This window comes from Eleutherodactylus coqui, chromosome 6, assembly GCF_035609145.1.
Source record: "Eleutherodactylus coqui strain aEleCoq1 chromosome 6, aEleCoq1.hap1, whole genome shotgun sequence".
NCBI classification, from domain to species: domain Eukaryota; kingdom Metazoa; phylum Chordata; class Amphibia; order Anura; family Eleutherodactylidae; genus Eleutherodactylus; species Eleutherodactylus coqui.
In genome coordinates, this window is record NC_089842.1 from 13677617 (window position 1) to 13700339 (window position 22723).

Genomic DNA, 22723 nt, shown 5'->3' on the forward strand with positions numbered 1-22723 from the left:
TTATGTCATAACTATCAAAAGTGCAACTTACTTTATATACCTAAAATGAAATATTTGTGCTGAAAAATCCCTCTAACGTGCTGCCACTGGGGGTCTCCCTTCCTTTGAATATGTTGTTCACCACCCAGGGACATGCCTTAAGGCTCAGGGGCCCGGGTGCAAAAGTTCAGCTCGGGCCCATCCACCTGACCCTTTTTCCCCCTTCCTCATACGTAAATCGTGCTGCGTACAGCTGAAAAACGAATTTCCATACATAATCTAGCCCCTTGGCGTAATCTTTTCAAACATGACTAATTTCCTGCACTACATGAAAATTAGTTTGCAGCCCCTTAGGCCACTCTCACACACACCACTTTTTACCGTTACTAGCGCGGCGCCTTGAGGGCTGCGATAATCGCGGTACAACACTCCCATTGGTTTTCATGGGGTTACTCAGACCTTAGCTCGAACGTGGTGTTTCTAGCTGTGTGATTTTCGAGAGCTGTGTGTTCTATTTTTGCGCTGTCAAACGCTGTACCAGGCATTCAAAAACACTGCTTGAAATTACAGTAAAAATGCCATGATTTCGAGCTGCGTTTTCTGAACGCAGGTGTGAGGGTGGCCTTAGGGTGCATTCCAGTTTTTTGTTGTACTTTTGAACCACAATAGAGAAAAACACATTTTAAAAAACTGCATGCGGTATTCAAAGACCACCAACTGTGTATATTATGAAAAACTGCATGTGTGTTTTGATGCGTTTTTTAATTGTGTGTAAAGTGTGCAATTTTATACAGGGAGATCTAGAACTTATACCAGCCGCAGATGAGAGAGACAGATGGATAGATATGAGAAGGGGAGAGATGGATGGATGAGAGACAGAGACAAGCAGATAGATACATATCCCAGGGCCTGGACCACTTCTCTGTGAGGAGAGCAGCTGTATACTGTATCAGCAGGAGGGGAGCAGCAGGGAGATGACATCATCATCCATGTTTCATTCCAAGCCGTGCCATGCCGTGTGTCTGTGTCTGCATCCCCCCCTCCTCCTCCTCTCTTCTAGTTACAGGCTGGTGCTGTCGGCTGGACTGCACTAATCACGCGGACACCGACAGTGCGAACTATGTGGATTTGTATATGGCGGAGGGCGGCCTCTGGGCTTCCTAAGCGCAGGGGCCAGGTTGCCCTGACGGTATGCCTATGCTACTGCCTATTATCATGCAAAGTCAATCTCTAGGAACAAAGACAACGATACACATTACAGGAAGTGTTTTGTGTGGGGTCTTTGCTTGCTGCTGTCTCATACTACCCATAGAAGTCTATGCAATAGAGAGGCTGAGAGACTCACCAACATACTGCTGCAGCTTCTAAAACGTGATTTACTCTTATAGCTACTGCAATCACAGTTACACTGCTGTATAATGTCCTCTATGAGCGTATACTACAGAAAGAGAGATCCTGTTCTCCTATGTGTGGGATGACATTCTAGGAGCCACCAGGGATGAGATGGAGAAGAGATCCTGTGTGTGCAGCATCTGGAGACCTCAAAGCAGCACTATACACCCACCAGCTCAGGGATAACTGAGAATCAGGCCACTCTCACTGGTAAAATCACGGTAAAATCCTGCAATTTCTAAGCAGCGGTTTTTAACACATTGTACAGCGTTTGACAGCACTTATTAATGCACCCTATCATTGTGATAGGTGATGAGGGCCGTTAAAATGCGAAAATAGAACAAACAGCGCTTGAAAATCGTGGCAGTTTTGCGAAGCCCCATTGAAATCGATGGCGGCATTGTACCGTGACGCTCAGGACGCCACGTTAACCACAGTAAAAAGCGATGAGTGTGGGAGCGGCCTTAAGGATGCGTGAAAGTGGCGATTAAGGCTATTCCTCGTGCACATAGGGCAGCTTATCCTGAAAAGTTATCTGAAGGTGCGGGTACAATTTAAAGGACACCTGTCACCAGCATATATGTATATAAGATACCCCCCAAGGCCATGCACACATTTCTATGTGTATTGAGTAATTAACCAAAATCCTACCTTTGTTGCAGCGTGCCCTGTATCCACATGTGCTGCCTCGAGTCAGAGAAGCGGCGACCTTGCAGCTCCGCGTCAGCACGTCACTTGTAAAATCCAGTTTCATCAGCTCTCGCCGCCAACGTCACGCACACATGCCATGTGCCTCTGCTGGCTCGTCTTCCAGCACATGCGCAGCGTGCTGGTGAAGTCAGGGTGTCTGCACCTCTTTTCATGGTGCATGCGCCAGAAGATGCGCCAAGAGAGGTGCGCAGCGCATGCACAGGACTGCAGTGCTGAACAGGCTGGGTTTTACAAGTGTTGCGCTGACTTGGAGCTGCAAGGGTATCGCCTATTTGTTGCAGGGCGCTCAAGATGCAGATGTGCTGCGTTGAATCAAATGTAATATTTTAGGTTTTTGATTAATTGCTCCATTGGCCTAAAACTGTGTTTTATGCTGCTGCTCTAGGCTGTGGGGTGGGCTTATATACCTATATGCTGGCGACAAGTTCCCTTTAAGGCTGCCTGCACACAGGCTGGTTGGATTCTGCATCCAGGCAGTAGCGATGTCGGTGCGGACCTGCTTTCTTTTTTCTTCATCTGCACTGTGAATGGTCCCCCGACCCTTGTCAGCAGCCAGCAATGGGAGGAGGTGGTGCTTAGCTTCGCCCCCTCCAATTGCAATCAGCTGGAGGAGAGAAGAGGGAGGGAGTTTAGCAGTTATGCTACTAAACTCCCCCCCCCACTTCTCTTCTCCAGCTGCTGTCATTGGCTCCCATAGGAGACCATGCCACGGCCACGTATTCCGGCCCAAAAGATAGTTCCAGGGCTATCTTTTGGGCCCGATGTAAAAATGCCCGGCTCTATATTGGAAGTGGTGCCATGCAGTGTATAGTGGTGGGAGAAGTGGTGCCATGCAGTGTATATAGATGGGGGTAGTGGTGCCATGCAGTGTATAGAGATGGAAGTGGTGCCATGCAGTGTATAGAGGTGGGAGTAGTGGTGCCATGCACTGTATATAGATGGGAGTAGTGGTGCCATGCAGTGTATATAGATGGGGGTAGTGGTGCCATGCAGTGTATATAGATGGAAGTGGTGCCATGCAGTGTATAGAGGTGGGAGTAGTGGTGCCATGCAGTGTATATAGATGGGGGTAGTGGTGCCATGCAGTGTATATAGATGGGGGTAGTGGTGCCATGCAGTGTATATAGATGGGGGTAGTGGTGCCATGCAGTGTATATAGATGGGGGTAGTGGTGCCATGCAGTGTATATAGATGGGAGTAGTGGTGCCATGCAGTGTATAGAGGTGGGAGTAGTGGTGCCATGCAGTGTATAGTGGTGGGAGAAGTGGTGCCATGCAGTGTATAGTGGTGGGAGAAGTGGTGCCATGCAGTGTATATAGATGGAAGTGGTGCCATGCAGTGTATAGAGGTGGGAGTAGTGGTGCCATGCAGTGTATAGAGGTGGGAGTAGTGGTGCCATGCACTGTATATAGATGGGAGTAGTGGTGCCATGCAGTGTATATAGATGGGGGTAGTGGTGCCATGCAGTGTATATAGATGGAAGTGGTGCCATGCAGTGTATAGAGGTGGGAGTAGTGGTGCCATGCACTGTATATAGATGGGAGTAGTGGTGCCATGCAGTGTATATAGATGGGGGTAGTGGTGCCATGCAGTGTATATAGATGGAAGTGGTGCCATGCAGTGTATAGAGGTGGGAGTAGTGGTGCCATGCAGTGTATATAGATGGGGGTAGTGGTGCCATGCAGTGTATATAGATGGGGGTAGTGGTGCCATGCAGTGTATATAGATGGGGGTAGTGGTGCCATGCACTGTATATAGGTTGGAGCAGTGGTGCCATGCAGTGCATAGAGGTGGGAGTAGTGGTGCCATGCACTGTATATAGATGGGAGTAGTGGTGCCATGCAGTGTATATAGATGGGGGTAGTGGTGCCATGCAGTGTATATAGATGGGGGTAGTGGTGCCATGCAGTGTATATAGATGGGGGTAGTGGTGCCATGCAGTGTATATAGATGGGAGTAGTGGTGCCATGCACTGTATAGAGGTGGGAGTAGTGGTGCCATGCACTGTATATAGGTTGGAGCAGTGGTGCCATGCAGTGCATAGAGGTGGGAGTAGTGGTGCCATGCAGTGCATATAGGTGGGAGTAGTGGTGCCATGCAGTGCAAATAGGTGGGAGTAGTAGTGCCATGCACTGTATATAGATGGGAGTAGTGGTGCCATGCAGTGTATAGAGGTGGGAGTAGTGGTGCCATGCAGTGTATATAGATGGGGGTAGTGGTGCCATGCAGTGTATAGAGGTGGGAGTAGTGGTGCCATGCAGTGTATATAGATGGGAGTAGTGGTGCCATGCAGTGTATATAGATGGGGGTAGTGGTGCCATGCAGTGTATATAGATGGGAGTAGTGGTGCCATGCACTGTATAGAGGTGGGAGTAGTGGTGCCATGCACTGTATATAGGTTGGAGCAGTGGTGCCATGCAGTGCATAGAGGTGGGAGTAGTGGTGCCATGCAGTGCATAGAGGTGGGAGTAGTGGTGCCATGCACTGTATAGAGGTGGGAGTAGTGGTGCCATGCAGTGCATATAGGTGGGAGTAGTAGTGCCATGCACTGTATAGAGGTGGGAGTAGTGGTGCCATGCACTGTATATAGATGGGGGTAGTGGTGCCATGCACTGTATATAGATGGGAGTAGTGGTGCCATGCACTGTATATAGATGGGGGTAGTGGTGCCATGCACTGTATATAGATGGGAGTAGTGGTGCCATGCACTGTATATAGATGGGAGTAGTGGTGCCATGCAGTGTATAGAGGTGGGAGTAGTGGTGTCATGCACTGTATAGAGGTGGGAGTAGTGGTGCCATGCAGTGTATAGAGGTGGGAGTAGTGGTGCCATGCACTGTATATAGATGGGAGTAGTGGTGCCATGCACTGTATATAGATGGGAGTAGTGGTGCCATGCATTGTATAGAGGTGGGAGTAGTGGTGCCATGCAGTGTATAGAGGTGGGAGTAGTGGTGCCATGCATTGTATATAGGTGGGAGTAGTGGTGCCATGCAGTGTATAGAGGTGGGAGTAGTGGTGCCATGCAGTGTATAGAGGTGGGAGTAGTGGTGCCATGCAGTGTATAGAGGTGGGAGTAGTGGTGTCATGCACTGTATATAGATGGGGGTAGTGGTGTCATGCATTGTATATAGGTGGGAGTAGTGGTGCCATGCAGTGTATATGTAGGGTTATTCAAAAAGTAGCAGAGTTGGGGATTTAATTACAAACTACAAAGTGAGGTAAACAATTTGCACATCACTGAAAAGAGGAAGGTTGTAAGTGTTTTATGACATATCAGTGAGTTCCATCTGCTGCCACATTGCTGTTCTTCAGATTGTTTACGGTGACACCGCAGAGCGATCGGTTTGTGTGCGTCAGTTTAAGTGGAATTCTATTGTTTATATTTTCACAGACAAAAAATCACTTTCCTATAAAAAGTAACTTTTACTTGTTAAAAATATCTGAATCAAGACAAACAAAGATCAAATAAAGGGAGATCCCAACCCCTCCGATGCCCCCATGTATAGGGATCAGTAACCTCACTAACCCTATGTGTTGGCTATAGTGGCTCGGTCAGGCCGAGGTGTACAACGGTCTCTGATACCAATTACAACATTGCTGTAGTGTAGCGGCTCTAATGCCGTAATCACTGAAGCCCCCCAGAGTAAATACTCTAGTATAATGGCTCTATTAGCGCAACACGTTTACTTTCTCACTAATTTCATCAGGAACCTCAACCTTAAGCGGCCGCACCACAGGAAAGTAGCAGAAAAAACCTTTTGTTGTCCAGAAAATAGACAACATGTCTGTATCTGATCTTAAATAAAGCTGCATATCGCCTCTATGATAAGGAGTAAATAAAGCCCTCGCTCCCTGCCTGCCGAACCAAAGTTCAATACACCCCCCCCCTCGGTCAGGGAGACAAATAATAAATGGATATAGAGGCAGAAAAAAGAGGTAAGGCCACAAGCCCTGATGGTGGACGGGTGGCATCCATTGTTTGAGTGAATTCCGGCTACTATTCCAAATATGGCCGCCTTGTCAGAAGCAAATTTATGAGTGGGGTGCAAATTTGTTGAACTTGGTTGCATATGCAAACAGAAAAGCACCGGCCGCCCGCTTAAATCTCCTGAAAATGTGCAGCGTATTAGCGGCGCATCGCACTGTGATGTGGTCGAAAATTAAACTTTCTGGTATGTCATAAACTTTGAACCTCCCTCTTTGCAGTGATATGTGGATTGTGTCTTTCGTAGTTTGTTTGTAAATACATCCCCAAATCGTATTCTTCTTCTTGAATACCCCGGTGTGTGTATATATGTATGTGTATATATATATATATATATATATTAGAAGAGGAGCAATCCTGCTGTGCAGTGTATGTATACGCAATAAGAGGTGGTGCTGCGGGATCTTGTTGGACGCTGTGCCCGTGTAAGCCCACCTGCACACGGGCATATTTGCATTGTGGAATCCGGGGTGGGCATCCGCCCCCTGCCTCTGCAGCGAATACCGGCCATAGCATGCTATGGAGAAGTGCTTTTTCCTGGCTGACATGGAGACCGCTGTGTGTTTTGCTCTCGGCATCTCTGAAACGTGAAGCATAAGACCAGAGAGGTGACTTTGTATCTTTCCGCTGGGCTGTCACTCCGGCAGTAATGTCCCGTGTTCTTTGCTCTCCTCCTCCATTCATCTTGTGGACAACATCCAGTTCTATTCCTAGAGTATCAAATCCCGCCGCTGCCCCCCGGCTCCACGTGCGGCGCAGGTGCTGGAGGCCGACGGCCACGAGGGGAGCAGGAAACCGAAATAGATGGGAATCCTGCAGTCCGAGGCCACTGCGGATTATGTGAGCGGCGTAAACCGCAGCGGGGAGCGAGACTGAAGGAAGACCCAGAAGGGAATGTCATGGACGACCCGCTCCACCCGTGTATTATATACTTGTCTCATGGGCCCGGACCCGTAACAAGCTATGACATGTATGGCTGCCTTATTTAGCCCATAGAAGAAGCACAAATAACAACACAAGTACATAAATCACACATCTACTGCTGCAGAGCATCGCACCGCACACCCTGGCCTGCCTGTCAGCACTGCCACTAATGAGATGTAATAAGAACCTGGTTATGAAACTGCCGCTGTTCTGAGGGTGAGCAGCGCCCCCTGCAGGGGAAGATAAGTTACTGCTTCTCATTATTTGGCTACCTCCAGGCGGGCTAGTGCGATATTGGGCTCACCAACATGCGTCTTTACGTGGATGTGAGCCGTTTTTATGGTTTTTACGCCTCCTCTCACTTCTGTGGAGAAGCGATCCTCCGGCGCAGCTTTCAGGCACATTAGAGGATTAGCGTTTGCCATTGTTTTCATGCCGTTCGATGTGTTTTAATGTCTCATTAAAAGCAATGGGCAATTCGTTCCGAGGAACACGAAAAGATAGGACGTGCCACGAGTACATATTCATGTGAGATTTGTACACCTTGCAATGCACCAAAGTTGCGCAAGATTCTCGGCAGTGTTAAACCTGCGCTCGGTAGTGCCTCAGTTTTACTGAGAATTGTCGCGGTTCTGACGCTCATACAGAAACCGGAACCCTGATCCTCGGGATCGGTCAATCGTGCGTCGGCGGGGGTTTACCACCAAGCGCCGTGACGAATAGCTGTTCATAGGAACCACACAAAGCTGCTGTGTACCGGAAACGCAGAGCTCTGTGGCTGCAGCAAACCCCTCATCAGTGGGGGTCCCGGGCGGTGCACAAGTTATCCCCGTCCTCAGGATAAGGGGTAATCTGCTGATCAGTGGTGGTCTCCCTGCTGGTCCCATGTCCCCCTCTGCTTGTCACTACAAGGTCGCAGTGACGTCAGAATGCGTGATCGCCGCTCCACTCGTTTCAATGGGGCTGAAGGAAATACTCGAGCGTCTGATGCTCAGCTGTCGCCGCAGTCCCACTGGAAGCGAATGGAGCGCTGGGGTTGCAGCATCCCATAGGGAGACCCCGAACACCTGACATATGTGGGAGCTGGAAGGGTTAAGTGATGGCTTGTCACGGAGGGATGACACGCAGCCATGGCCAGAGTCTACTGCAGGCCACCGTCGACACCCCTGCGATACGGAATGCCAATAAACAGGATGATGGGAGTAGTAGTTGTCACGGGTGACGCCACCGTCCCTACACACACGAATGATCGTCGGCGGAGAATAATCACAGACCGTTTTCTTAGTACCTCGGGTCCCCAGGAACGGTTAGCGCACAGTATAAACTTTACTTTAGTAAACGTGAAACATTTATTACAAGGCAGTTCAAGGACAGTCGTTACATTGTAGGAAAAAGAGATCAGAGGTCAGGTGGAAACTCAGGATGACAGCGGTCCTGCAGTCCACATTATCTGCCAGGAACCGCTCCTGGAAGGGGAACACTCCGGAGGAGGAATGGTGTAGCGTCAATCCACAGACACTCTGACAGCAATTACTGACTTTCACCCAGTCCTGGAGACGCGTGGGTATAACAATTAAAGCGCGTACTTCTATACGGTGATCCTGGCTCTGGGGGGCCGCGTAGGAAAGCTTGAAGAGTTAATTAGTACCTCTGCACTGGCCTTGTCTGAAGAATTACTTACAATGGCTCTCTCTCTCTTACTGGGGCTCACTCCATTGACATCCAGAATAGTCATTACGGGAAATCTCTCCTCCGCTTCCATCTTCACCACAAGGAAGCTGAAGGTGCTTCCATGTGGCTCTGTGTTAGGTGGCACTCTGGTAGCAGGCAAGATGTACCTCCTGAACACAGATTGAAGACGACTTCCCGCTCTCAAGCACTCCTATTTATACCTTCTCTCATACTACATGAAAGACTGATACATTTACATGTAGGTAATGATTTTATTAAATTTAACCCTTCAAGCGCTGCAGCTGTGCAATACACACACTGGAAATGACAAGACAGGTTCTTCACAGTGTATTTGTATGACAATTATGGAGGGGACCAGGATGGTGTTCTTGGCCCCTACAGTGTACTTGTACGATCAACGCCGCATACAGTCTCCACAGCACTGCAGGGAGTGCAGTAACTCCGCAGTGACGATGGGTGACATGGGATCCCTGTTCTCAACATGGGGGGGGGGGGTAGGCTCAGAGGTGAGACCCCCACCGATCAGCAAGTTATCCCCCATCCTCTGGATAGGGGAAAGCTAGTAATCTTGGTACAACCCTTTAAAACTGGAGCAGTAAATCTGTCAGACCGCTGGAGTAACCCGACCCCCCCACGCAAGAGTGGTGTAAAAGTGGGGAAAAAAAGGTTTTACCCAAGTTTGGCATGCGCCAAAATGTGCAACTTTTGTTGTACTGGTAGACTAGCACACATGCATTGATAGATTTCGGCCGTGGTGTCAGGCTGCTATATATCTAAGACCGCATTCCTGCGAGCGGGGTGGCGCATCTTTGCAGCTGGGTCAGGGCGAGTGTGCTGGCGGTGATCTGGATTATGGTTTTCTCCAGCAGGTTTCGGGGTATTTTGTAGCTTCCAAATTGTATAGTGTGCACACATCATCGCCCAGTCAGACACAAGCTATCAGTCTCATATCCAAAATGGCTCTCTGGGCAGAAACACCCAGACAGCCCCTTTTATTGTAAAGCATAACACCTGCCCTTTAATGGGCGTGCAACAGATTACATCAGTAACATATAGGATTCTCATTTGTCGGATCATATAGAATCCTCCCTCCTGCCTGCCCACCTTCTCTCAACTTCAATGTATAAGCAAGTCTTTGTCTTACAAACATGTGCTCAAACCTGAAACTGAAAGTAAGTATCTCTTTGTTGAAGAAGATTCTGTGTGGGGGGATGGGAAAGGACTGGGAAAACACTCAAGATGAACACATAAGCAGTAACACAACACTGTGATTTAACTCTTTCCTTATGCAGCAGAGTTCCACATTAGGCTGAAGTCACAAAACACATATCTTTTCACCATTGTCCAGCAATTACTATAATGAAATTATGCAGTCATTAGCCTCTAAGAGTTAAAGTCACTACAGCTGCGTAATACCTCTAGTTTAGTACAAATCAATAGATATTTTACACTGACTAATCATCATGTCTATCACAGCGGGACCCAAACTCCTAGTGTAACAGGGATCTATCCTGGCGCGCTTGTGGTCTGCAGACGGGACGGACGCTCCTCCACAATCCGCTTGTATGATTGCGGCCGACAGGGAATGTTTACATGAGATGCATCAAGACGGCATCAGAAGCCACAAGCGAGTTCACCACAAATTGCTATGGCTTTTGGCAGGAGAAGTTCATGGAGTCAAGGTGCTTCGCGCGTACAAGCCATGAGGCCGAAGACAATGTCGCAAAACCGCTGAGATTTGTGGTAAAACCACGAGCGGTTTTAGGTGTCTAATCAAAAAGTCTTCTATAAATATACGGCGAGCACTCGCGCACGCGGTTATATTGCCGTTATGTTCTACCCATGGCCACAATAGGGCGGCCGTCAGGGTGCACGAGGCTCTTCCATACCTCCATATTCTTCTTGTTGGGGGATTTATCAGTCAGATTCCTGTCTGCTTCTTCATAGTCACAAGACTGAACCCCATGAGCTTACAATCTGATCATTACTGGGGGTCGGGACGCTCCGATAACAGGAGGTCACAATCCTGGACCCCATGAGCTTACAATCTGATCATTACTGGGGGGCGGGACGCTCCGATAACAGGACGTCGCAATACTGGACCCCATGAGCTTACAATCTGATCATTAGTGGGGGAGGGGATGCTCTGATAACAGGAGGTCACAATCCTGGACCCCATGAGCTTACAATCTGATCATTAGTGGGGGAGGGGACGCTCCGATATCAGGAGGTCACAATACTGAACCCCATGAGCTTACAATCTGATCATTACTGGGGGGCGGGACGCTCCGATAACAGGAGGTCACAATACTGGACCCCATGAGCTTACAATCTGATCATTAGTGGGGGCGGGACGCTCCGATAACAGGAGGTCACAATACTGGACCCCATGAGCTTACAATCTGATCATTACTGATACTCTGATAGGGGACAAGGTTCAGTATCAACAAACACTGAACCTTGTCCTGTCATCAGCAAATATTTACCTGGAGGAATCCCCCCTGAAGGAGTCCCCTCTGCATTAATCCTGTAATACCCAGAGCTTTCATCTTCAGTCTGCAGGCTCTCATTTCATTGTGGTTGACACTAAGGCCGGATTCACACATTTGCGCCGCGTATTTGCAGTACTTTTTGCAATATACAAAACTCGCAAGAGATTCCCGCTGGTGTGAATGTCGCCTGAGGACAGCTTCACACGAGTGAGAGAATCCCGCAGGATGCGTGCGTTGTGTGACCGCCGCGGCGGAGGATCGTGACTTCCATGAAGGCGGTTTTGAGAAAAAAAATGCCTTGCATCAGCAGGTACAATGCAAGTTGGCGAGCGCAGTATTGGGCCCTGTTTCCCGTGCCGATATCGCGCTCGCCCGTGTGAAGTTAGCATAAGGCCGGCTTCACGTGGGCGAGAAAAACATGCAAGATTTGTGCTTTGCAAGACGCACGAATATGAACCCCAGTTTTTTACAATGGGGTCATACACACGAGCGACATTTTCCTGCATCGCCATGCGATGCTGAAAACAAATCCTGGCATGCCCTATCTTGGAGCGTGCTCTCGCATCTCCCATTGATGTCAGTGGGGCTGGGGGGAGCATGGCACCAATGGGAAAAACTCTGCCATCCTCTGCAGCCGCGAGGAAATCTCATATTGGCGAGCGGGATATCAGGTCCTGGGTCACGGCCCGATATCGCGCTCGCCCGTGTGGCCAGCAGGGCGGCCACATCCCCTCAGGTCAGGCAGAGTTATGATTGGCTGGTCATTTCCTATAGCTTGCAGTTGTCAAGAAGTTGGGGGCCACAGACAAAGCAGAGCCTAGCTGGGGAGCGCTCCGGGCCTGCAGGGGTTAATGTCTGCCCCTTTGCTCAGCAGTTATCAGCTGTCAGGACTCAGACTGACCTTTACTCTCACAGCAGAGAAGAGCCAGCAGCCATGGGACTCCTCTCCTATGTGGCCTCCTTCCTGCCCGAGGTGCCCTGGAGCCCGTGGGCCGGCGTGGACTGCTTCCTACAAGGTGAGCCACTGGGATATTAACTCTTTCCTCTACCTCTCTCTATTAGGGACTCTGGGCTTCAGTGCATTACTCTTGGGGGTCCTCTGGGTTCGTTCCTCTCCCTCCATATAGCCCCTATATCAGCAGATTTGGCTTGCAGCCCCGTCTCTACAATGATGACCCCTTCACTACTCCAACCCCCCTCCCCGTGACTGTCTGGGGGTCTCACAACTATTAACTGAGCTAATCCCGGTAGGTCCGATCTCCACGTGCGGCACCCGAGCTCCTCGGAGACGCCGCTGTCTTGGGATCACATGTGACTACGATCTTCCCTTCGCTCCTGTTACAGCACCTCAAACATCTCAGAATCCGCCCTTTACTTATTTCCCTGATCCGTCCCGACTGCTGCAGCTCCCTACTGATCGCTCTTCCCCTCTCCAATCCATCCTGAATAAAGCAGCCAGGCTCATCTGTCTGTCCTACACCGATACCTATCCCCCCACCCCCACCCTGTGCCAGTCACTGCACCGATGGCCCCACCACCACCCTGTGCCAGTCACTACACCAATGGGCCCCACACCCTGTGCCAGTCACTGCACCGATGCCCCCCACCACCACCCTGTGCCAGTCACTGCACCGATGCCCCCCACCACCACCCTGTGCCAGTCACTGCACCGATGCCCCCCACCACCACCCTGTGCCAGTCACTACACTGGTTGCCTGTCTATTATAGAGCTCTAGTTATACAACTCGCTCTTGTCCCTAGAGCTCTCCCCAGTGCTGCACTCTGCTATATCTCCTTTCCTGTCTTTGTTTACCCCCTATCCATGATCTCCACTCAGCCAATGACCTTACACCAACTTCTGGTTCTTCTACACGGGATGAGCTGTCAGCTAACGATGCCCGACACTCATCCCAGTGATGCTTCCCCCTGTGCTGTTACGCCGGAGCGAGTACCGTTGCATGCATTTACACGGGACGATTATTCTTCAGATTCCCGCAGACAATCTGAATGATTCTGAAGATAATCGTCCCGTGTAAAAGGGCCATTCCGATATACTCTGACCCCTCCCCCTCATTCCCATCTGAAGACTTTTCCCGAGCTGCACCAGGTCTCTGGAATACACTATAACAGATTATCACCGATGTCTACAACTATAAGCGTGCCCTAAAGACTCCCCTCTAAATTAAGCAGTGATTCCCCCCCCATATGTGTACATATGTAACAAGGCATCATAAGAAAAGTGGAGGAGATTTTGAAAATCCTGTCCGAAAGGAGCAGAAATAACCCGCGCAAAACCAGTGTGGAAAGCGGCATGCAATACGGAATTTAATTCCGCAGCATGTCAATTTTATCGCTGCGGAATTCAACTCTTCTCAAATGAGGGGGTGAATTCTGCGTAGGAAGGTGCAATAAAACCCGCATCAAAATCTGCACCAAATGCGGGTGTGGAGGCGGGCATTCTGCTGAAAATCAGCCCCCTGTGTGGACCCAACCTAAGGCCGCCTGCAGATGGCCGGGTTGGATCTCGCAGCGGAACCCGACCTGAGCCCCTGCAGGACCAGTGCGGCACATGCGCAGAGCGGAGCCAGCGTCCGGGGAGTGACAAATCGCGTCCGTCTGCATAGGATTGTGTTTTCTAACGCAATTCTATGGCAGCTTCCACGGACAGAAATTCTGCGGGAAATCCTGACGCAGAATTCCCGCCCGTGTGCAGGGGGCCTAAGGGTTTTTGTAGAAATGATGACCTCTAGTGGTCACTTGTGGTTGTCGCTGTAAACTCATGTCCCTTTATTTCCTCATAGAGTGTAAGCTCTTGCGCCCCGCCTTATTTCCTCATAGATTGTAAGCTCTTGCGCCCTGCCTTATTTCCTCATAGATTGTAAGCTCTTGCGCCCTGCCTTATTTCCTCATAGATTGTAAGCTCTTGCGCCCTGCCTTATTTCCTCATAGATTGTAAGCTCTTGCGCCCGCCTTATTTCCTCATAGATTGTAAGCTCTTGCGCCCCGCCTTATTTCCTCATAGATTGTAAGCTCTTGCGCCCCGCCTTATTTCCTCATAGATTGTAAGCTCTTGCGCCCCGCCTTATTTCCTCATAGATTGTAAGCTCTTGCGCCCCGCCTTATTTCCTCATAGATTGTAAGCTCTTGCGCCCGCCTTATTTCCTCCTACCCCTCCGTAGTCCTGTATGTAATGTCCGGCTGTGTCTGCACATGTTCCCTCTGATCTATAAAGCGCTGCAGAATGTATAAAGAATATTATCGTTACTCTTCCCGGTAGGACATGTAATAGAGGTCTCACACATGCGTGTTCTATACGTGTCCTCTGTATATACTGTGGGCACGGTCTCCTTACAGTTTGTCTCTCTCCCCCAGGTCTGGTCGGGGCCTGCGCCGTGTCCGTTCTCTACAACTTCATGAAGGTTCATCTGTACATCCGGTGTCTGAAGTAAGACGACAAACTGTGCGAAGCGATAACTACTGACCGACCGCTAACTAGTACAGCTAGCGATACTTGCTACTCCACACTGCTGGAGACCGCCAGCTATACTGATAAACCGCTATATAACCTCTTGGGCGAGATTCGTGTGTTACAAGATGAACAAATATTCCGCAAATATGAACCCCATTCTTTTGGATGGCGTCATACACATGAGCGATGTTTTCCCGCACTGCATGAACCATCTATTTGGATTCTACGGAACGCATCGCCCATTGATTTCCATGGGACCTTTAAATCATCACATGGCTCTCGTATGCCGTTTGATGTGAGGTTTCCCATTGAAATCAATGGAAAACCCTTCAAATCCTCTATCGTGCGAGAGGATTTTTAATTTCACAGATGCGATGTGATTCCTGTTTACCTGAAAAATCGTCTCACATTTGCGGTTAAAACGCAGGTTGCCGAGCACAATATTGGGCCGAGTTTCTCGGCGGTAGCCTTATGTAGGTAGCCTTATGTACTTGACCGTATTCTTTCCGTGTTCGAGGGAAGATTATCTGTACATATAGCTAATCCGAACTGCCTAATAGAGAGTCTCCAGAGAGGGGCCTAAACCTACAATCAATCCACCTTTTTCCACTGCTTGGCTGTAATGGTCCAATGGGTGATTCACTTGCTAAATTGATCTGGGTTCTCCCCTCCTTCATCGCCGCTAGCTACGCCTCTTTGAGCTGGAGACACCATGCGTTCACCGTACTTCCAGAACTGGCACATTATTGTGCCCTCCTCCATGGCATCGGAGGAGTACTAAAGGGAGCTGGAGACCTCAAACAAAAGGGAGTGGTTGGCGGTGATGGAGGGGGGAGAGAACTTGAACCACCCATTGGATAGTTAGCATGCACTAATTAACATGCAGCACAAAAATGTGGATTTTGCCTCCGCTGCAAAGGTCACATGACCCTGCGATGGACGTGAAGACCAGCGGAGGATCGAGAGCGTCGGCGGGTGACTTTTCCTTTTTCTGGTAATGGTGGGAGCTATGACCACAATTTTGGCTTCAGCTGGCTGAAATTCTCCAACAGGACAAACGGGCCGTGATCTGTGATCGCCCAACGTGAACGATCATTTGTGTTACGATCACCCACCATCCCTCTCCATGGCCGCCTTATTACAATCTGCATCGATGGACCACTAGCGGCGCACTCCACACTACAGCCACCATCTCTTTCTCACCTACAGTGACCCTGATAGACAGAAGTCAGCGACCGAGCTCCGCTCCATGTCCCGACTCGGTGACCTCCTCCATCTCCTGCTCCTCACGTTCATCTTCTCTCTGCTGGGGCCGCGGGTCGGCGCTCTGGTGGTCTTGGAGTTCTCCCTTCGTGCGGTCTCCATGATCTTGTCTCTACAGAAGGTGCGTACAAGAAGGTGACGTGTTGATGTCACGTTCCTCCATGGTACACGGATATCGCACTGTTGAAGGGTTAACTATATTTTTTGCTGCTTTTGTAATGTAGAAATATGGCTGACTACAAGCATAGAAAGGGTTAAGCAGCCAGACCGTTAGTTGGCATCCGCTGTTGATGGCGCGGGCTCATTGCTCCCTGCGGATGAGATCTGGTCAGTGCTGTAATTCCAGTACATACGTATTTACTCGTAGAGCGCCCATAATGGACGGCCCTACGTGGTCCACAGAACAGAGTATGGAATCAACCTTGCATCGGTCATAGCCTGAATGCAGCTTTGGAGGTGACTGGAGTATAAGTGATAAGACTGTGTATTTGTCTCCGCAGGGCATGCAGAGTTCGCAGCTTTTCCTCCTCTGCCAGTTCTCGCTGGGATGTGGGGTCGCCTGCAGCCTGGACTACCTGCATGAAGGGGCCCCCCACCGAACCTGGAACCTGCTGCTGGCGGTGGGCCTGTCCGGGCTGATTGTATGGCAGACGAGGAGGATGTGCCGCCACGTGGCAGTAATGTACCAGCTGCACAGCAGTAACCGCTACTGTGGGGTTTGCCTGTCTCTGGTGGCCTGCTGGCATGACATCCCTGCTGTGCTGGGCCGGGGACTGAAAGTGGCGTTCCTGGTGTCCGATCTGGCTGCCGTGGCTGTGATTAACCGGGATTTCCTCAGCACATCGGAGGCTGTGAGATTCTGGACCCCACTGACTATCTGCTACACGCTGTTGGTGATATATATGCAAGGTGAGGACCCCCACCATCAGCCCCGCAGGGCGACCATACGGTGGTCCCCCCCCTGTAAGGGATCACATGGCAGAATGTTGCTGTGGATTTCACATCACATGCACAACCAGTGGGGTCTGTACTGCGCGTCGCTTCTTGACTTCGATTCTGCAACAGATCCCAGTTGGGGATTTCACATGCAGATTTGTGGCATAAAGAAGGACAAAACGGCGGCAGAAATATTCATCTTGGCCACAGAATCCGTGCTGAAAAAAATCCATCATGCAAACCTGTCCTAAGGCGGCGCTCACACGGCCATGAAAAGCGTACGAGACTTTTGCGTTGCGACACACACTAATATGAACCCCCGTCCTTGGGGTCATGTACATGAGTGTCCCCTCCCCCACATTGCAGGAAAAAAATCACAGCATTTTCTATCTACCGCGTTTCCCTGAAAATAAGACAGTGTCTTTATATTAATTTTTGTTCAAAAAGGTTTAACCTTTTTACATGTATAGCTGCCTGGACACTATTTAAATTGACTTTTAAATAAACTGTTAGCAGGGCTTAATTTTGGAATAGGGCTTATATTTCAAGCATCCTCAAAAAGCCTGCAAAATCATGCTATGTCTTATTTTCAGGGTATGCCTTATTTTCAGGGAAACAGGGTATGGGCATTCCTTCGGAATGCCTCGCCTATTGTTTTTAATAACACACGCCATTGCGTGCGCGGTGCATGCGAGGTTTCACATTGAAGGCAATGGGAAACGTTTGGCGATCTGAAAGCTGCGCCGGAGGATTGCAGCTTTGCTGAAGTGATGGAAGGCATTTTTTGGACTCTCATCCATGGGGACATCACGGGAGCGTGAAACTCGGTCGCACTCGCACATGTGAAATTAGCCTAAGTGGAAATATTGACAGCAAATGGTACAGGTGGGAAAAAATAGTGCTGTCCGTTATTGGCGTGGATTCATTGATGGCCGTGTGGATCCACGGCAGAAATACGCGGCTCGGCAGAAGCTTTCTGCCATTGTTTTACCTGCGCAGAGGCAGCAAAGGCTGATTTCGCCATGTGAACCTTCCCCGGGGCTCCTTCACGTGAGCGCCTGCGGTTTTAGTCTTGAAATTGTGTATTTACTGCGTATTTTGTGGGGGGTTTTGCGTGCGTAATCACATACCCAAAAAGAAGCGAGCCTGTCCCGTTGATCTCTCTTACATTCATGCCTATTCGCTATTTTTTACGCGATCCCGTAGACTTTGATGGCCAATTTTGGTTCGTAATATGGACCAAAATCGGAAATGCTGCGTTTTTGGTTTTTTTTTTTTTGCTTTCTCCGCAAATCTGAATACCTCAATGGGGTTTAAGCTGTGCGACTACGCCCCTGTGAATGAGCCCCTGACGGCCGTGTATGAGTTGCGCCTGACACAGAGGATTTGTGAGTTGCGTGGGGGCAGCGGACGAGAATGCATTCACTTTTTCCGTTCCCCGCATGGCGCTTGGGTCCGTCTATACCAGCGCTCGTGCGAGTAGTCTTATAGGCTATAATGTGTCTGTGTGCTGTCCGTGAAATACAAGGACGGCACATGGACGGAAAACATGGCCGCCTGAAACCAGCCTTACGCGCTATGACTAGGATGACTTGCCGTTCAGCGGTCTGGGGAAGCTGGGTAGGTGTTGATGCTTGTACCTGCGGGGTCTTCATGCTTCTGATATCTGTCTGGCAGAGGAGCAGCACCAGAACCCGACGGAGCAGATGGCCTACCAGACCGTGTTTGTCCGCATGGGAGGCCTCCTTATCCTGATGATGACGGTGGGGCGATGGGCGGATATCCTACACATCTTCATCTCGCTGGTCGGAGAGCTGTGGTGTCTGACGCACGCTGGCGTCATGCTGGACATCTGCAGACAGGAGGTGAGACAACCCCCCCCCCCCCCCCCTCCATTCCTACCTGAGAAGGTGAAATCCGCGCTTCACACCCGTACGGGGGACTCGCCCGTATCAGAGAAATAAGCATGTCTCCCGTGCGGATCTCGATGTGGATTAGCAAATGACATGCAGTTTTGCGACAGATTCTTCCGCCACCAGTGACTCCACCCGTCTACTTTCTGCGTATGACTGCGCCAGCTGATGAATGTTCCCCTTCGGGATATTCCGTGTGTCACAATACGGTTGGAGCTGGACAGTCTCTTCGGCCCTGACATAGGGCCGCAGTGTAGCCCGGGAATCTCACAATCTTTAAGTACTTGAAGTCTACGTGGTCGCAGTGAGGCTTACAAGTTGCTGCGACCACAGATCGCAAGAAGTCTGGCAAAGTTGGATTTCCTGCAATCTGTGGTTAACGCGACTCCCGAGAAGCAATGGGACCCACATTGACTTCTATTAGATTGGGATGTGGAAGGGCTACACTGCGATTCTTGGCTGCGCGGCCGCGTTCCCCCGTAGCCTTACTGTCTCTCATGCAGTAACAGAAGAATCCCCTCTTCGTCTTACATCCAGTCTTACCTCCCTTCTTCTGCAAAGCATGTCTATTAAAGCTGCTCATATAGCGGCAAGGCCTGAAGATTATGGGTTCCGGTACAAAATCGTTACATGGGACTATTACCCTCATGTAGACCCCCTATACGAAATGGTGGGCATCCAGTTAGAATTAGCGCCCCCTTTATTGCTGGACAGCTGACGAGTGATTATTTTTATTGTACTTCTCAGGCTGGACACTAGATGGCGGCACACAGCCACAGTCTGGTGTTGAGTAGTAGAACATACATAGTCAGGACAATACAGGGGGCTCCAGTGTGACCACCTCTGTCTGGGATGGGATTTCTTTAAGGGCCTTGTTCCTGTATTGCCTTTATCTTTTCTCTAGGATTATGCGACCAGGTTATCAACCTTCAAAACCAGCCCGAGGCCAAGAAGACTGAGGACTGAGACCACCCCGGAGGACTGAGACCACCCTGGAGGACTGAGACCACCCCGGAGGACTGAGACCCACCTGCTCGGGACAGTCTGAGGTGTCATGTAGTGACTGAATGTGGGATGCACTGACCCTATAGCCTGGTGTGGACAGTGAAGGAGGGTCCAGACGTCTGGGAGGAGGGAGGTGACGTAAGACCTCGTACCTCCTGGAACATCCTCATTTAAAGGGAAGGGACTGGTGGATCACAATGGTGGATGGAAGAACTCATCGTTGTATCACCTGCAACTTGTTAATAGACTTTGGTTTAATTTATCAAACCTGATCAACAGTTCTGCTTGCTGTCAGTTAATGGAACCATTCCTGTTTATATCTAAGGTGCCAAACCCTGTGGCGATCTAAGGGACCGTTACCATCTGCACTGAAGAATTTGCGTAGTTCACATGAATACGCTGCGTGTTCACATGACCAAAATACACAATCCGTCCGTGTGCGTGAGGCCTTTCCTATCTAGGCACGTTTAGTGGTTCGCTCTCTGTGTTTGGGTTCTGGGGTCTTATTATGTGATGTAGCTCCATCTTGTGCACTACACTGATCACGTCTATAGGGGGCACTCTCCCTGTGCTGCACTCTAAACCTAACAAGCTGTATGTCACACGAGAGCGAACGGTATGACAGTCCACGTGGTGTCCGGCCTTGATTGTTAAAGGGGTTTTCCACGACTACTGATTACCTCTCCATAGGATAGCTCATCAATAGTTGATCGGCAGGGGTCTGCCGCTTGGGATCCCCACCCACCAGCTGATTAAAGGGACAGCGGTATTTGGCTGAGCACTGCTGTCACTTCAGTACATACTGGTCACAGTGCCGTACATTGTATAGTGGCTGTGCCTGGTATAGCAGCACAATTTCAGTCACTTGGATAGCGCCGTTCTCGGGCGATGTGACCGATGAATGTGACATCGTCAACCTAAGGGGCACACCTGAGCGCCACGTCTTCAATCAGCTGATCCGCAAGAATCCAGAGGGGCGGACCCCCACCAATCAACTATTGACGATCTATCCTGAGTAGAGGGTATCAGTGGAGTCAAGGAAAATCCCTTTAACAGTTGTGTAAAACTCATCTATGTGTGAATAAAGTGTTTGCTGTATCTAAGCTCTTCATGTGTGATACCATCTGCTGTGCCATGTATCTAATCTCATCCTATGGGATATTGTCTGCTAACTAAGGAACTAAGGCTACATTCACACGGGGAGCGTGATATCAGGCCAAAAAACTCGACCCAATATTGCGCTTGTCACCGCGCATTTTACCTGCAGATGTGAGGTGTTTTTCATGCATTGCTTCTGTGAAGTTGTGATCCTCCGGAGCTGGTTTCATGCATGATGGAAGATTGGCAAGTGTTTTAATTATAATGGGAAACCTCACATTACACGTCATGTGATGCGTTCGACTGTCCACTTGAAATCAACGGGCGATGCGTTTCAAGGGAAGTGAAAAAATAGGATATGCAGCGACTTCATTTTTTACCGCGCAGCATCGCTATGAGGAAAAACATTGCCCATGCATGTGATTCCATTCAAAAGAATGGAGTTCATATTTGCGCGTCTCGCAAGGCACTTGTGTGAATGTAGACTCAAGGCGATAAGACTTTCTCCTGCTGGCGGATGTTTGCACATGCGCTGGGCACGAGGAACAGCTTGCGTCCCAACGATTTTTCCCCTTGCGGAATCGCTGTGGTCGCTCCAGTCTTTACAGTAAACGCTCCTCCAGCCTCCTGGATTTTTTTCCTGCTGTGGATATTCAAGAAACTTGGAAACCGCTGTGGATAACAAATCTGCACCATGTCTATTCGTGATGTGGAAACTGCGTGTATCAGCTGCACATTTTCTCCATAGAGATCAATGCGAAACAAAAAAACGCCCAAAATCCGCAACTAGAATAATATTGTGATTTTTTTCGCAATACTCGTTAACTCCGCCCAGCTGTTGAATCGCAACATAAATTCTGCAGCTCAAACATCCTGTATGAAGATAACCTTTTAGTGATAGATGTCTAAAGTGTCTGACCACCTTAATCCCATCATGTGTGATGCTGTCTGCTGCGTAGCTACATATATTCCCATCATGTGTGATACTGGCTGCTGCACTTCTACATATAATCCCATCATGTGTGATACTGGCTGCTGAGCGGCTTCATATAATCCCATCATGTGTAAAACCGGCTGCCTAGCGGCTTCATATAATCCCATCATGTGTGATGCTGTCTGCTGCGTAGCTACATATATTCCCATCATGTGTGATACTGTCTGCTGCGTAGCTACATATATTCCCATCATGTGTAAAACTGGCTGCCTAGCGGCTACATATGCTCCCATCATGTGTGATACTGTCTGCCTAGCGGCTTCATATATTCCCATCATGTGTGATACTGTCTGCCTAGCGGCTTCATATAATCCCATCATGTGTAATACTGGCTGCCTAGCGGCTACATATAATCCCATCATGTGTAAAAACTGGCTGCCTAGCGGCTACATATAATCCCATCATGTGTGATACTGTCTGCCTAGCGGCTTCATATAATCCCATCATGTGTAATACTGGCTGCCTAGCGGCTTCATATAATCCCATCATGTGAAATACTGGCTGCCTAGTGGCTTCATATAATCCCATCATGTGTGATACTGGCTGCTGAGCGGCTACATATAATCCCATCATGTGTGATACTGGCTGCCTAGCGTCTACATATAATCCCATCATGTGTGATACTGGCTGCTGAGCGGCTACATTTAATCCCATCATGTGAAATACTGTCTGCTGAGCGGCTACATATAATCCCATCATGTGTGATACTGGCTGCTGAGCGGCTACAAATAATCCCATCATGTGTGATACTATCTGCCCAGCGTGTACATATAATCCCATCCTGTGTAATACTGTCTGCTGAGCGCTATTTATAATCCCATCATGTATGATACTGGCTGCCTAGCAGCTACATATAATCCCATCATG

At 49.4% G+C, this 22723-nt stretch overlaps 1 protein-coding gene across 1 annotated transcript; it reads left to right on the forward strand.

Moving 5' to 3' along the window:
• Positions 1 to 9374: 9374 nt before the first annotated feature.
• TMEM82 (transmembrane protein 82) lies at positions 9375 to 20850 on the forward strand. The gene is made up of 6 exons (XM_066606303.1): positions 9375 to 12194; positions 14551 to 14623; positions 15857 to 16031; positions 16411 to 16819; positions 18524 to 18711; positions 19664 to 20850. The coding sequence occupies exons 1-6, from the start codon at positions 11597 to 11599 to the stop codon at positions 19742 to 19744; spliced, it is 1524 nt and encodes a 507-aa protein (XP_066462400.1). The 5' UTR covers positions 9375 to 11596; the 3' UTR covers positions 19745 to 20850.
• Positions 20851 to 22723: the final 1873 nt, after the last annotated feature.